Below are 16,723 nucleotides of genomic sequence, written 5' to 3'. Positions count from 1 at the left end.
CTTCCTCTCTCTCTCTCTCTCTCTCTCTCTCTCTCTCTCCTCTCCTTCCTCTCCTCTCCTTCCTCTCTCTCTCTCCTCTCTCTCTCCTCTCCTTCCTCTCTCTCCTCTCTCTCTCTTCCTCCTCTCCTCTCTCTCTCTCCTCTCTCTCTCCTCCACTCTCCTTCCTCTCTCTCCTTCCTCTTTCTCTCTCCTCTCTCTCTCTCCTTCCTTCCTCTCTCTCCTCTCCTTCCTCTCTCTCCTCTCCTCCTCTCTCCTCTCCTCTCTCTCTCTCCTCTCCTTCCTCTCTCCTTCCACTCTCTCTCCTCTCCTTCCTCTCTCTCTCCTCTCCTTCCTCTCTCTCTCTCCTCTCCTTCCTCTCTCTCCTATCCTCTCCTTCCTCTCTCTCCTCTCCTTCCTCTCTCTCTCTCCTCTCCTTCCTCTCTCTCCTCTCCTTCCTCTCTCTCTCTCCTCTCCTTCCTCTCTCTCCTCTCCTTCCTCTCTCCTCTCCTTCCTCTCTCTCCTTCCTCTCTCTCCTCTCCTTCCTCTCTCTCCTCTCTCTCTCCTCTCTCTCCTCTCTCTCCTCTCCTTCCTCTCTCTCCTCTCCTTCCTCTCTCTCCTTCCTCTCTCTCTCTCCTCTCCTTCCTCTCTCTCCTCTCCTTCCTCTCCTTCCTCTCTCTCCTCTCCTTCCTCTCTCTCCTCTCCTTCCTCTCTCCTTCCTCTCTCTCTCTCCTCTCCTTCCTTTCTCTCCTCTCCTTCCTCTCTCTCCTCTCCTCTCTCTCCTCTCCTCTCCTTCCTCTCTCTCCTCTCCTCTCCTCTCCTCTCCTTCCTCTCTCTCCTCTCCTCTCCTCTCTCTCCTCTCCTTCCTCTCCTTCCTCTCTCTCCTTCCTCTCTCTCCTTCCTCTCTCTCCTCTCCTTCCTCTCTCTCTCTCTCCTCTCCTTCCTCTCTCCTTCCTCTCTCTCTCTCCTCCACTCCTTCCTCTCTCTCCTCTCCTTCCTCTCTCCTTCCTCTCTCTCTCTCCTCTCCTTACTTTCTCTCCTCTCCTTCCTCTCTCTCCTCTCCTCTCTCTCCTCTCCTTCCTCTCTCTCCTCTCCTCTCCTCTCCTTCCTCTCTCCTTCCTCTCTCTCTCTCCTCTCCTTCCTCTCTCTCCTCTCCTTCCTCTCTCCTTCCTCTCTCTCTCCTCTCCTTCCTCTCTCTCCTCTCCTCTCCTCTCCTTCCTCTCTCCTTCCTCTCTCTCTCTCCTCTCCTTCCTCTCTCTCCTCTCCTTCCTCTCTCTCCTCTCCTTCCTCTCTCTCCTCTCCTTCCTCTCTTCTTCCTCTCTCTCCTCTCCTTCCTCTCTCCTCTCCTTCCTCTCTCTCCTCTCCTTCCTCTCTCTCTCTCTCCTTCCTCCTGACTTTGAGTATCTCTTCCTGTGTACCTGTAGCTGTTTGTTCCTCCGGCTTGGATCCAGTCAGCAGAGCCCAGAACTTCCAGCTTGGTCAACCTCATGTCTGAGTGCTACTAGCTTTATCTTACCTGCTGCCTACTGTCTGTCTTCAGTGACTCTGAGCTCAGCCTGTTGCCGGATCAATAAAGTCTCATCTATTGATCCATACTATAGATTAAAGAAGTTTCTTTTAAAGTTTTAACGCAGCTATAAAACATATTTTTATAAATTCATAACACATATTGATCTCTCCTCAGAGTCAGACTGCTGTTTCATCTGAATCAATACTGATGAACATTTTATATTATAATGAATAAATGAAGTCTGTCTGGAATAAACTTTAAACTGATCAGATATGATGGTGATTTTATTTATTTATGTTTAAGTTTATTTAGTTTATCTTCTAATCTTTAATTCAGTTTATTCATTTTTCTTCAAACCTAAAGATGAATATTTTCTTTATGAATCATTTAGTGAAAAATTGTAAATGTTTTATTATATTTATGTTTAAAAGCTTTAATGTAAATAATCTATAACATGAAGTGTGAATATGTGTGTCACTGTCTGACGTCATAAAGATGATCGCGGTGCGTGTGAAGGTATTTTTCTGAGCGTGAACGCGCTTCATTAAATCACAACCACGACAGAGCGAGGCTCGTGAACGCGCCCCTCTCCTCTTCTTCCGCGAGAGCGAGCGTCAGGATCCAAGGACAGACCGCGGGCTCGCGAGCATCATCAGGTCATCACGAGCGTCGCGCGACGGAATAAAAACAGAAGCTCGTGACATCAAAGAGAAGCGATAATAATAAAAATCATCTTATTAATAATCAGAGTTTAATTGATTTTTCTTGTTTTGGCGGTGAGTGAGGATGAAGATGATGAAGAGGAGGTGAATCAACAGGACGAGGCGCGAGACCGGATCAACAATGTCAGCTGGTTTATTGATGAAATCATGAATTAAAATCAACATTTCATCGATCAGAGAAGAAGACACTAACCGGGATCTGACCCTCCGGAGAGACAACCGGACAAACAAACGCGTCACCGGAGATTTTCACCGTTTAATAATTTATTCATCAATTAAAAAACAAAACCTGAGAGAGGCACGAGACACCGGGAGCACCGGGAGCACCGGGAGGACTACCGTTAACAACCAACAGGAGCCTGAACGGAGAACCGGGAACAGCAACAGGAGAACAACAGTGAGTCAGACTTTATTCATCTGTTAATAATTAAACATTAACCAACCAGAACATCATCATCCTCTTCATCACTTCTTCTGTCTTTAAAGATTAATAAATATAATGTAAAAAATTAATATAATGTCATAAATGTTAAAAAAAATAAAAATAAATGTGAATTATCCTCCAGTAAGTTTCTCTACATTAAAGGAACACATCGTTTCTAATCTGGCGCCCCCCGCTGGCAGCAACCTGCATTACACCATCTGTTCATAATAATCATGTTTAATGATGTCACAGCGTCGCGGTTAAAGGTAAAATAACGACGTTCAGGTTATAAAGAAAACACTTGTTGTGGGTTAAACTTACTAACGCTGTCATCGTCATGGCAACACTGACACTTACGCTCTACGGCTGTCACTTTTATTAAAAATCAAGTTCAAGCTCCGTTTTTATCTTTGGTTTATTTGAGCTGCTTCATGTTGTTACAGAAGAACAGCGCTGCTCAGACTATCAGCAGCGTTACACTGAATTATATTATTATTATATATAGTGTTATTTTATTAAGCGTCCTCCGGCAGGGCTCAACATTTATATAATAATCATCATATTTAAGGGTCAATGACGTATAAGAAAGGGAGGAAAGAAGGAAGGAAGTGAGGAAGGAAAGGAGTAAGGAGGGAGGGAGGAAAAGAGGAAGGAAGTAAGGAGAGAAGGAAGGGAGGAAGGTAGGAAGGAAGGAAGTGAGGAAGGAAAGGAGTAAGGAGGGAGGGAGGAAAAGAGGAATGAAGTAAGGAGAGAAGGAAGGGAGGAAGGTAAGAAGGAAGGAGGGACAGGAGGAAGGAAGGAAGGAAAGAAGGAAGGAAGGAAGGAAGGAAGGAAGGAAGGAAAGGAGTAAGGAGAAAGGGAAGAAAAGAGGAAGGAAGTAAGGAGAGAAGTAAGGGAGGAAGGAAGGAAGTGAGGAAAGAACGAAGGGAGGAAGGAAAGATTAATTTGCACTGGCCTTAAAAACAGTCATGTGGTGCGACCATGATTCATCTTGAAATAAATTAATTTACTGAACACGCTTCACATCTTTTTTTACAAGTTTTCAGTAAAATAAAGTGTTTGGAAACAAAGTATTTGCTTTTTTTAAAAATGTTTGTAAATGATCTTTTATTATATAAAGATATTTCAAGATGAATCATGGTCGCACCACATGACTGTTTTTAAGGCCAATTAATCTAAAAACCACTAAAATCACTTAATGTCACATTTATAATATGAACCTTCAGGTAAACAACACTCTGCATGTCTGAACTACTGCTTTAGATATGCTGGTTGTTATTATTCTAACATTGAGTTATACGTCATTGACCCTTAAATAAATGTGACTGTATTAAGAGGACGACTCTGTAGAAGCATCACAGAGTCATTCATACATTCAGATGCTGAACTATCACATTTATAAAGTAAACCTGCTGCTGAGATCCAGAAACCTCTTCAGATCATTAACATTATTTACACACAGACAGTTTTATCTTCATCTTTAACTATGACATCATCATTAACGGATAGAAACAAACATATTACCACACGCTGCTTTTCTGATGACTCAGGCTCATCATGATCCAGCTGCTCCTCGTGTCTTTATTTACATTTTCAAACAAAACATATCATTGGTTTAATTTACAAATAGAGGTAGAGGGTGAATACTATAACCTGCTAAACACTTAGAGCGCCCCCTGCTGGCTGAGATGCAAACAACAGCAAAAAAAACCTGTGACATTTAAAATCTGAATGAGTTGATTATAGTTCGAATCATCATGTGATGGATTGATATTTATTGTCTCCAGAGATGGTAGGGAGGAAGGAAGGAAGGAAGAAAGGAAGGAAGTGAGGAAAGAAGGAAGGAAGGAAGGAAGGAAAGGAGTAAGGAGGGAGGGAGGAAGGTAAGAAGGAAGAAAGAACGAAGGGAGGAAGGAAAGGTGGAAGGAGGGACAGGAGGAAGGAAGGAAGGGAGGAAAGAAGGAAGGAAGGAAGGAAGGAAGGATAGGGTAAGGAGGGAGGGAGGAAAAGAGGAAGGAAGTAAGGAGAGAAGTAAGGGAGGAAGGAAAGGTGGAAGGAGGGACAGGAGGAAGGAAGGAAGGAAGGAAGGAAGGAAGGAAAGGAGTAAGGAGGGAGGGAGGAAAAGAGGAAGGAAGTAAGGAAAGAAGTAAGGGAGGAAGGAAAGGTGGAAGGAGGGACAGGAAGGAAGGAAGGAAGGAAGGAAGGAAGGAAGGAAAGAAGGAAGGAAGGAAGGAAGGAAGGAAAGGAGTAAGGAGGGAGGGAGGAAAAGAGGAAGGAAGTAAGGAGAGAAGTAAGGGAGGAAGGAAAGGTGGAAGGAGGGACAGGAGGAAGGAAGGGAGGAAGGAAAGAAGGAAGGAAGGAAGGAAGGAAAGGAGTAAGGAGGGAGGGAGGAAAAGAGGAAGGAAGTAAGGAGAGAAGTAAGGGAGGAAGGTAGGCAGGAGGAAGTGAGGAAGGAAAGGAGTAAGGAGGGAGGGAGGAAAAGAGGAAGGAAGTAAGGAGAGAAGTAAGGGAGGAAGGAAAGGTGGAAGGAGGGACAGGAGGAAGGAAGGAAGGAAGGAAGGAAGGAAAGAAGGAAGGAAGGAAGGAAGGAAGAAAAGGAGTAAGGAGGGAGGGAGGAAAAGAGGAAGGAAGTAAGGAGAGAAGTAAGGGAGGAAGGTAGGCAGGAAGGAAGTGAGGAAGGAAAGGAGTAAGGAGGGAGGGAGGAAAAGAGGAAGGAAGTAAGGAGAGAAGAGATGATGAGTTTTATGTATGTATGTGTGTGCATGTGTATGGGGTGTATGTATCTATATGTGTATATATTTTCTCCTTTTTATTTCAGTATGAGATGTGTGTGAGTGATGACCGAGGATGGAGCTGTTTTAAATTGTATTGATTTGTATTGACCTCAATGTAATGACAATAAAGACAATTCAATTCAACTCTGATGAAACATATTACGATATCCTAAATCTAAGACGATATCTAGTCTCATATCACGATATCGATATAATATCAACATATCGCCCAGCGCTAGTATATAGCAGTTATTATTCATATTTATTGTTTTTTTGGTCTCCCTCTACTCCAGAACCCAACCGACCCGTTCAAAGCTTTAAATGAGTCTCTCTGAGCATGTTGTCTAATACTAGAGTAGATTAGAGTAATGTGGGACACTAGTTTACCTTATTTACATATGAATCCAATGTACACGGTCGCCCATAAAGTTGTAATAATTTAGTTTTCAGACACATTCCTCTTTTTATTTTGTATTTATACTCATCAGTAATCACCTTTGATCAGGTATAATGAGATTGATCAATACAATTTTGAGAATATTTACACTTTATCTATCAAGAATAAATCACATTTTCACAATCATTTTATGGAAAGAGGTAAAAAATATTTTATTCCAACTTTATGGGCGACCGTGTAGATATCAACACCTTATATTATTGTGAAATCCCTGAGATGTTTGCTTTTTTAATTATTAGACAATTTTTGGATATTGTACTCAAAAGGAAAATGGATCTTATATTAATATTCCTCGTGCCAAATCGTAATGTGGGACACTAGTTAGTTTTTAGGCTTATTAATACTTTGATTTATACAAAGCAGCTTTAACTCTGCCACAACCTTCTGAAATGTTTGAACCCATAACAAAACGAGCAGCCTTTATGTTCACGTGTCATTTTAAACAATATAATTTACACAGTATTCATTTACTAGTTAGCTTTAAAATAATTGAATAGAAGAAGAGATAAAAGCTCTGGAGCTTAGTTGTCCCACTTTAGTCAACGTCCCATTTTACTGTAATCCGTCCTACTGTATAATGTTTAGTGACTCTGAGCTGTGATGATAACGTTCTGCTGTACGGTGGGATTCACTGTTTGGTGCAAGCTGATGTTCTCTATGAGTAAAGAGCTTCAGACTGTAAATGTAATGCTGAGAAACAAGTGTTCTTCTTCTTCTCTTGTTTTCTATCCTCATCTTTTAATAAAACCTTTATGCTGTTCTGTGTTCTGCTGCAGTCACATGACCTGCACTTAAAACAACAACATGACTGTAACACCACTGACTCGTGACTTCAGTCTTTTGACTTTTAATGTTATTGTTTTATTTTAATGTATATGATTTTAACTGCTTGCTGTATGTTTGACCTTTTATTCTCTTTAACTGTGAAGGCTGTTGGGGCCGTGCTGCATGGTGATCTAACACTTTACTCTGATTGATTGATTGATTGGTTGATTGATTGATTGGTTGATTGGTCTGCAGCCAATCAGGAGCCAGCAGACAAACTAATAACGACTCATTTAGGACTTCAAACACAAACTTTATTATTTAGTCTTGACTTGAGAGGCAATGTGGGGACGACCTGTTTGGACCCGAGACTGAACGTTTCTGTAGTTCAAGACTTGAAACTTGTTGATCTGGACTGATTAGTTAGTCTTAACTAAGGACTAGTTGATTCTGACTAAGGACTAGTTGATTCTGACTAAGGACTAGTTGATTCTAACTAAGGACTAGTTGATTCTGACTGAGGACCAGTTGATTCTGACTAAGGACTAGTTGATTCTGACTAAGGACCAGTTGATTCTGACTAAGGACTAATTGATCCTAACTAAGGACTAGTTGATTCTGACTAAGGACCAGTTGATTCTGACTAAGGACTAGTTGATTCTAACTAAGGACCAGTTGATTCTAACTAAGGACTAGTTGATTCTAACTATGGACTAGTTGATTCTGACTAAGGACCAGTTGATTCTGACTAAGGACTAGTTGATTCTGACTATGGACTAGTTGATTCTGACTAAGGACTAGTTGATTCTGACTATGGACTAGTTGATTCTAACTAAGGACCAGTTGATTCTAACTAAGGACCAGTTGATTCTGACTAAGGACTAGTTGATCCTAACTAAGGACTAGTTGATTCTGACTATGGACTAGTTGATTCTGACTAAGGACTAGTTGATTCTGACTATGGACTAGTTGATTCTAACTAAGGACTAGTTGATTCTGACTAAGGACTAGTTGATTCTGACTAAGGACCAGTTGATTCTGACTAAGGACCAGTTAACCTTGTCTAAGGGCGCTTTCACACCACTAGTTCTGTTATTTGGTGCACCAGGCAGTAAAATTGTTACTATGTAGCGTACAGACTGTGGTGTGGTCCGCGTTCACACATGCAAACCAATCAAAATTGGTCCGATTGACATTCCCTCATCTTCAGGTAGAAGCACCAGAGGTCGGCATTTGGTGCGGAGTCAAACGGACCGAGACCAGCTCTTTCTGGAGGTCCGCTTGATTTAGTGCACACCCGAGTGCGATTGATGCTTTCACACCAACGAAAACGAACTGAACTAAACTAAGAGCTTTTGGTCCGAATGGACTGTTTAGTGCGCACCAACTGCTGTTGGTGTGAAAGCACCCTCAGAGTTCATTTTGACTATTGGCTCTTTACTAAAAACTAGTTGGTCTCATCCAAGGACTCGTTGATCTTGACATGAAACTCTTATCTTAACTAAGGACTAGTTGATCCTAACTATGGGCTAGTTGATCCTAACTATGGGCTAGTTGATCCTAACTAAGGACTAGTTGATCCTAACTAAGGACTAGTCGATCCTAACTAAGGACTAGTTGATCCTAACTAAGGACCAGTTGATCCTAACTAAGGACTAGTTGATCCTAACTATGGACTAGTTGATCCTAACTAAGGACTAGTCGATCCTAACTAAGGACTAGTTGATCCTAACTAAGGACCAGTTGATCCTAACTAAGGACTAGTTGATCCTAACTAAGGACTAGTTGATCCTAACTATGGACTAGTTGATCCTAACTAAGGACTAGTTGATCCTAACTAAGGACTAGTTGATTCTAACTATGGACTAGTTGATCCTAACTAAGGACTAGTTGATCCTAACTAAGGACTAGTTGATCCTAACTAAGGACTAGTTGATCCTAACTATGGACTAGTTGATCCTAACTAAGGACTAGTTGATTCTAACTATGGACTAGTTGATCCTAACTAAGGACTAGTTGATCCTAACTAAGGACTAGTTGATCCTAACTAAGGACTAGTTGATCCTAACTATGGACTAGTTGATCCTAACTAAGGACTAGTTGATCCTAACCATGGACTAGTTGATCCTAACTAAGGACTAGTTGATCCTAACTATGGACTAGTTGATCCTAACTAAGGACTAGTTGATCCTAACTATGGACTAGTCGATCCTAACTAAGGACTAGTTGATCCTAACTAAGGACTAGTTGATCCTAACTAAGGACTAGTTGATCCTAACTAAGGTCTAGTCGATTCTAACTAAGGACTAGTTGATCCTAACTAAGGACTAGTTGATCCTAACTATGGACTAGTTGATCCTAACTAAGGACTAGTTGATCCTAACTATGGACTAGTTGATCCTAACTAAGGACTAGTTGATCCTAACTATGGACTAGTTGATCCTAACTAAGGACTAGATGATCCTAACTATCAAACTAACTATTAACCCCCCCCTCTCTCTTTCTCCCCTCAGTGAAGATGCGAGGCGTTCTCCTGCTGGCGGTGCTGCAGTGCTGCTCGGTGGCTCTCGGTGGTTGCGAGCCTCGTCTGGTGAACATCGGCGCCGTGTTGAGTCAGAAGCGGTACGAGCAGGTGTTTAAAGACGCGGTGAGTCAGGCCAACACGCTGTACGGCAAAGACAAGTTCAAGATGAACGCCATCTCCGTCACACACAAACCCAACGCCATCCAGATGGCGCTGTCCGTCTGCGAGGACCTCATCTCCAACCAGGTGAGAGACACAAGTCTTCAGCTGTCACATCCTGTTGTAGCTCGTTATTCTCCTTTTGTGTATTTAGTTAGTTTTACTTCCTGCCTTGGTTGATTGCCTCATGTGTTTCACTCACCTGTGTCCTGTTTAATTATTACCTCATCATGTCTATATAGGTTTTGGTTTTCAGTTCAGTCTTTGTCCGAGTCTCTGTGTTTTGTTCTGTGTTGTTTTTCCCTGCTCATGTCACCCGTTGTCGTTGAACAATGAAGTTCAGTTTGTGTTTCACTGTATTTAAAAGTTCAGATTATTACCACAACAAAATAAATTAGTGTCATCTGCAAAGAAATCACATTATATAATATTTTGGAATCCTCATATATATAATTTATGCACAACATGAACAATAACTGGGTTTAGGTTAAAGTTTTACCTTTAAAGGAGAAACTAACACAAGTAGAAAGTGACAGGATGAAGCTTCAGATGATAAAAATAAACCTCAGAGCTTTAAAGTGAAGCTGCAGCTTGTTAGTGACCCTCTGAGTCTGTGATTAAACACTAATAAAAATAAATGATGTGTCTGAAGGAGCCGCTCTTTAGTTCAGTCTGAGACGGAGACGGTTTGTTTCTCTCAGATTCATTAAACTTTATATTAAACGTTATAAATACAATTATTATTATTTATTGCAGTGAGTTCATCTTAACCCTGAACACACAGACATGAAACACATATTTTAATATTCAGTGTGGTTTTGCACATTATCAGGATGACACAAAGCTTTCAACACATAGTGAACATTTATAGTTTCTGTTCCTGCTGACAGTCACACGTTCCTCTGATCACACGCAGCTTCAAACTATCCTGAACTGCTCCATAAAAACCTAAAATATGTTCAAAACTACAAACTAGACACATTTGAGACAAGATGGAAACTAATAACACAAATAATATCAGAGCTCTAAACGCCTCTTTTTTTTTTGTTAAAGTTTTTTGATTAAATTATTTTAGTTGTAAAAATGTTGATACTGAACGTTTTAATGGAAGTTGCAGTAAAATGTGAGCTGGTAGAAACAGTATCAGAGTGTCTGTGTTGGTTCAACAATATTCACCTTTATTTTATTCATCAGTCTGAATGAAAACAGAGTCACAATTTCCTTTATAGAAGAAATGAGGCCAACATGGCCTCAACATGTCCGAGAGAGAGAGAGAGAGAGAGAGAGAGGGAGAGACAGAGAGAGAGAGAGGGAGAGAGAGACAGAGAGAGAGAGAGAGAGGGAGAGACAGAGAGAGAGAGAGAGAGAGAGAGACAGAGAGGGAGAGACAGAGAGAGAGAGGGAGAGAGAGAGAGAGAGAGAGAGAGAGAGAGAGAGGGAGAGACAGAGAGAGAGAGAGGGAGAGAGAGACAGAGAGGGAGAGACAGAGAGAGAGAGAGGGTCAGAGAGACAGAGAGGGAGAGACAGAGAGAGACAGAGAGACAGAGAGAGAGAGAGAGAGAGAGAGAGAGAGAGACTCTGCAGAAACAGATATAATCCGTCCTTCGAGAGATTGAGGGATTATACACACACACACAGACACACAGACACACACACACACAGACACACACACACACACACACACACACACACACACACACACACACACACACACACAGGCAGAAGCTGATATAAACTGTTATATATTTTATATTTGACAGAAATAGTCAATAAAGATTTATTTAAATTAAAGATGTTTTAATAGTTTGAGCTTCAACAAATAATCATTTTCATTATTGATTAATTGATTAGTTGTTTTAAGTCCAAACTGAAAATGTCTCAGAGATTCAGTTTACTGCCTGAAACTAATAATCACTGATCAGAAAGCTGATTCATGTTCTGCTACCTTCACCAGAACCTCCTTATTAAAGCCTGTAATGTTCTCCAGGTTTACGCCATCCTGGTGAGCCATCCTCCGCAGTCCAACGACCATCTGACACCAACACCCGTCTCCTACACCGCCGGATTCTACCGGATCCCCGTGGTCGGCCTGACGACCCGCATGTCCATCTACTCAGACAAGGTACCACATACACACATACACACACATATACACTATATACTATATACACACAATATACACAATATATAATCTAGTTAATCTGCAGTTTTCCGGCACATGAACATGTTTTATGTCTCAGCTCTGATGTTAAAGTCATAGTTACTGACTGATTTATTTTTTTACAGTATTATTCATAAACATGTGTTAATGGTGAAGGATCAGTGTTATATTGCTGTGTGTGTTTCATCCAGTTTGTCCCAGTTCACAAACTGGAAACCACTCAGAGTTTTACAATATTGATGGAGATTTATCAGAAGCTGCTTCTCTGCTTCTCAGGATTCACTCAGATGAAATATTTACATGTTTATCAGTTTGTGCTTCAGAGGAAGTGAAACAGAGTCGGGGTGTGTTAGATTTTTACACCAGCTGCTGCAGCTAGTGGGGGGGGCAAACCAATGCCAGACCAAACCAGTGCCAGACCATTGGAATCATAATAATCACATAGCTCCACATTTACATTATTCCTCTGCTAAAAAGTAAAACATTATTTAGGAATGTTAGATGTACAGTAGTGCTGCTGAGTGATATGATGATATATAAACCCTAACCCTAAATCACTCTTTACTCTTTACGTCATTTGGAGTCTGAGCATCTTTTTGCATTAATTATTATAATGTTAAAACTTTCAAGGTAAAATAAGTTATTGGTAAAAAAAAGAAGAATATAGATGTTATGTTGGTTTAAAAGTGTATCGATTATACCGTACCGTCTTCTGCCGCTTAACCCTAACCCTAACCCCGGGGTCGTGGGGGCAGCAGCCTAAGCAGGGAAGCCCAGACTTCCCTCTCCCCGGCCACTTCGTCCAGCTCTTCCTGGTGGATCCCGAGGCGTTCCCAGGACGTTCCTGGGTCTTCCCCGAGGTCTCCTACCAGTGGGACGGGCCCTGAACACCTCACCAGGGAGGCGTCTGGGAGGCATCCTAACTAGATGCCCGAGCCACCTCATCTGGCTCCTCTCAACGCGGAGGATCAGCGGGTCTACTCCGAGCTCCTCCCGGATGACCGAGCTTCTCACCCTATCTCTAAGGGAGAGCCCAGCCACCCTACGGAGGAAGCTCATTTCGGCCACTTGTACCCGCGATCTCGTTCTTTCGGTCACTACCCAAAGCTCATGACCATAGGTGAGGGTAGGAACGAAGATTGACTGGTAAATCGAGAGCTTTGCCTTTCGGCTCAGCTCAGAGCCCGCATTACTGCAGACGCCGCACCGATCGGCCTGTCGATCTCCCGCTCCATCCTTCCCTCACTCGTGAACGATAATGCCAAGACAGTTTTATTATCATTGTTTTGGTTCTGCAGCAAACACCGGCAATGATGAGTTATTGGGAGTTTAACACTCATGTGACTGCAGCTGGTCTGCTGTTGAGATAAAAGAGTCAAGACCTTAAAATGTGTTTGCTCACTTCCTGACTGACTGTCCTGGTCCTCAGAGCATCCACCTGTCCTTCCTGAGGACGGTGCCGCCGTACTCGCACCAGGCTCACGTCTGGTTCGACCTGATGAGAGAGTTCAGGTGGAACCACATCATCCTCATCGTCAGCGACGACCACGAAGGACGAGCCGCCCAGAAGAGACTGGAGACGCTGCTGGAGGAGAGAGAGACCAAGGTGAGGACACACACACACACACACACACATGCACGCGCACACACACACACACACGCACACACACACTCACACGCACACACTCAGTCTTATGTGTTCTTGTAGCAGTGTGTGTGACCATGTGTACGTGATCCAGGTGTGAGCGCGTGGTTGTGTGTATGTTTGTGTCTATCTATCATACCTCTATCATCCCTCCATCATCCCTCCATCATCCCTCCTTCATACCTCTATCATACCTCCATCATACCTCCATCATACCTCTATCATCCCTCCATCATACCTCTATCATACCTCTATCATACCTCCATCACACCTCCATCATACCTCTATCATCCCTCTATCAACGCTCTATCATCCCTCCATCATACCTCAATCATACCTCTATCATCCCTCCATCATACCTCTATCATACCTCCATCATACCTCTATCATACCTCTATCATACCTCCATCATCCCTCCATCATACCTCTATCAACGCTCCATCATACCTCTATCATACCTCCATCATACCTCTATCATCCCTCCATCATACCTCTATCATACCTCTATTATCCCTCCATCATACCTCCATCATACCTCTATCATCCCTCCATCATCCCTCTATCATACCTCTATCATACCTCCATTATCCCTCCATCATACCTCCATCATACCTCTATCATACCTCCATCATACCTCTATCATCCCTCTATCATACCTCCATCATACCTCTATCATCCCTCCATCATCCCTCTATCATACCTCCATCATACCTCTATCATACCTCTATCATACCTCTATCATACCTCTGTCATACCTCCATCATACCTCTATCATACCTCTATCATACCTCCATCATACCTCTATCATCCCTCCATCATCCCTCTATCATACCTCCATCATACCTCTATCATACTTCCATCATACCTCTATCATCCCTCCATCATCCCTCTATCATACCTCCATCATACCTCTATCATCCCTCTATCATACCTCCATCATACCTCCATCATCCCTCCATCATACCTCTATCATACCTCTATCATACCTCTGTCATACCTCCATCATACCTCTATCATACCTCTATCATACCTCCATCATACCTTTATCATACCTCTATCATACCTCTATCATACCTCTATCATACCTCTATCGTACCTCTATCATACCTCCATCATCCCTCCATCATCCCTCTATCATACCTCCATCATACCTCTATCATCCCTCTATCATACCTCCATCATACCTCCATCATCCCTCCATCATACCTCTATCATACCTCTATCATACCTCTGTCATACCTCCATCATACCTCTATCATACCTCTATCATCCCTCCATCATACCTCTATCATCCCTCCATCATCCCTCTATCATACCTCTATCATACCTCTATCATACCTCTTTCATACCTCCTTCATACCTCCATAATCCCTCTTTCATACCTCCTTCATACCTCCATCATCCCTCCATCATACCTCTATCATACCTCTTTCATACCTCCTTCATACCTCCATCATCCCTCCATCATACCTCCATCATCCCTCCATCATACCTCTATCATACCTCTATCATACCTCTATCATACCTCCATCATACCTCCATCATACCTCTATCATACCTCTATCATACCTCCATCATACCTCTATCATACCTCTATCATACCTCTTTCATACCTCCTTCATACCTCCATAATCCCTCTTTCATACCTCCTTCATACCTCCATCATCCCTCCATCATACCTCCATCATCCCTCCATCATACCTCTATCATCCCTCCATCATACCTCTATCATACCTCTATCATACCTCTATCATACCTCCATCATACCTCTATCATACCTCTATCATACCTCTATCATACCTCTATCATACCTCTATCATACCTCTATCATACCTCCATCATCCCTCCATCATCCCTCTATCATACCTCCATCATACCTCTATCATACCTCTTTCATACCTCCTTCATACCTCCATCATCCCTCCATCATACCTCTATCATACCTCTATCATACCTCTTTCATACCTCCTTCATACCTCCATCATCCCTCCATCATACCTATATCATCCCTCCATCATACATCCATCATACCTCTATCATACCTCTATCATACCTCTATCATACCTCTATCAAAGCTCCTTCAACCCTCCATCATCCCTCCTTCACCCCTCCTTCAACCCTCCTTCATCCCTCCATCATCCCTCCATCCTGGCTTTAATCTTCCTTCTGACAGTTTTCAAAGCAGCTTCTCTTTCATTGCTCCTTTTCTTTTTCTTCTTTTTCTTTGCTTTGTTATTTTTCTTCTGATTTCCACCGAGATTAGTTTAGTTTATCAAAGCTGACTGTTCATCTCTGCGTCAATATAATTATAACTTTATTAGAGACATTTGAACATGTTCAGTTTTCTGATGAACTCTTACTGGAATAATGAAAGTCTGTCAGAGGCTTTCTGTCTCAGTCTTGGTGGAGAATTGAGCTCTGAATGCTTTTTATTCTTTTTTTTTGTTCATTATCTTTTATTTAGTTTCTTCCAAAAACAACTTATTTACATTTAGTTCATTTTGCTTTGTGCTCTCTGTAGTCCTCTCTCTCTCTTTCTGTCTCTCTCTCTCTTTCTGTCTCTCTCTCGCTCTCTCTTTCTGTCCGTCAGTCCGTCTGTTCATATCATCTTTTCAGTTCTTCACCTCCGTCTGTTGTCTTGTTTTTCATCATCCCGACACTTCTGGAGCTCGGAGCCGGAGACGTGCAAACACATTTCAGCTGTTTGTGTCACAGCTGATCTGCAGTCCGCCTGTCTGTCCGCATGTCAGCAGCGACAGAGACAATTAGAGCTGCAGCTGACCGTTAGTTTCATTATCAATGATTGTTGTTTGTGTCTCTAAAATGTCAGAAATCTGTGAGAAACGCTGCTGAAGTCTTGTTTTATCAGCCCAACAGCCCCTAAACACAAAGATAGTCATTTTACTGTCCCGTAAAGTTAAAGTCGTCACATTAGAGAAGCTCAAACAGAATCTAAAAACAATACGAGCCGTCAAAAACAAGACGAATCAGTTGACATAAAACTGATCTGTGATTATTTATTATCAGATATTTATCTTCAATGAAGGAAGGAAGGAAGGATGGGAGGGAGGAAGAAGTAAGGAAAAGAGGGAGGAAGGAAGGATGGAAGGGAGGAAGAAGGAAGGAAAGGAGGGATGAAGGAAAGGATGAAGGAAAGGAAGGAAGGGAGGAAGGGAGGAAGGGAGGAAGAAGGAAAGGAGGGAGGAAGGAAGGAAGGGAGGAAGAAGGAAGGAAAGGAGGGAAGAAGGAAGGAATGAGGGAAGGGAGAAAGGAAGGAAGGAAGTAAGGTAGGAGGGAGGGAGAAAGGGAAAGAGAAGAAGGTAGGAAAGATGGACAGAGGAAAGAAGGGAGGAAGGTAGGGGTGAGGAAAGAAAGAGAGAAGGAGGAAGGAAGGAGGGAAGGAAAGAAGGAGGGAAGGAGGAAAGAAGGACAGAAGGAAGGAAGACAGGGGGATGGAGGAAGGAAGGAATGAAGGGAGGAAAGAAGGAACAGTCAAAACAGACGGGGTCAATTTGACCCGGGAGGACGACATGAAGGTTAAAGACTTGAAGGTGTCTGATGTCCTGCCGAGTGTTTGACATTAAATCAGAAAAGCTTTAAACTGTT

The 16,723-nt window shown here is 42.4% G+C and overlaps 2 protein-coding genes across 5 annotated transcripts in view; both read left to right on the top strand.

Annotated features, from left to right (window-relative positions):
- Window positions 1-16,723, top strand: part of LOC133979436 (uncharacterized) — a 1,726,912-nt gene that overhangs the window by 286,673 nt on the left and 1,423,516 nt on the right. The gene's annotated exons all lie outside the window — the stretch shown is intronic.
- The window catches only part of grin1b (glutamate receptor, ionotropic, N-methyl D-aspartate 1b), a 48,501-nt gene continuing 40,924 nt past the window's right edge, over window positions 9,147-16,723 (top strand). For all 4 annotated transcript variants that reach the window (XM_062416876.1, XM_062416877.1, XM_062416875.1 and 1 more), the window contains exons 1-3: window positions 9,147-9,398; window positions 11,299-11,433; window positions 12,902-13,078. In XM_062416876.1, coding sequence (XP_062272860.1) covers window positions 9,147-9,398; window positions 11,299-11,433; window positions 12,902-13,078 — 564 coding nt within the window. The remainder of the gene's footprint in view (window positions 9,399-11,298; window positions 11,434-12,901; window positions 13,079-16,723) is intronic.

This window comes from Scomber scombrus, chromosome 4 (genome assembly GCF_963691925.1).
Source record: "Scomber scombrus chromosome 4, fScoSco1.1, whole genome shotgun sequence".
Lineage (NCBI taxonomy): Eukaryota > Metazoa > Chordata > Actinopteri > Scombriformes > Scombridae > Scomber > Scomber scombrus.
Note: the sequence above shows the minus strand (reverse complement) of the source record. Positions and strands in the feature narration are given on the sequence as shown.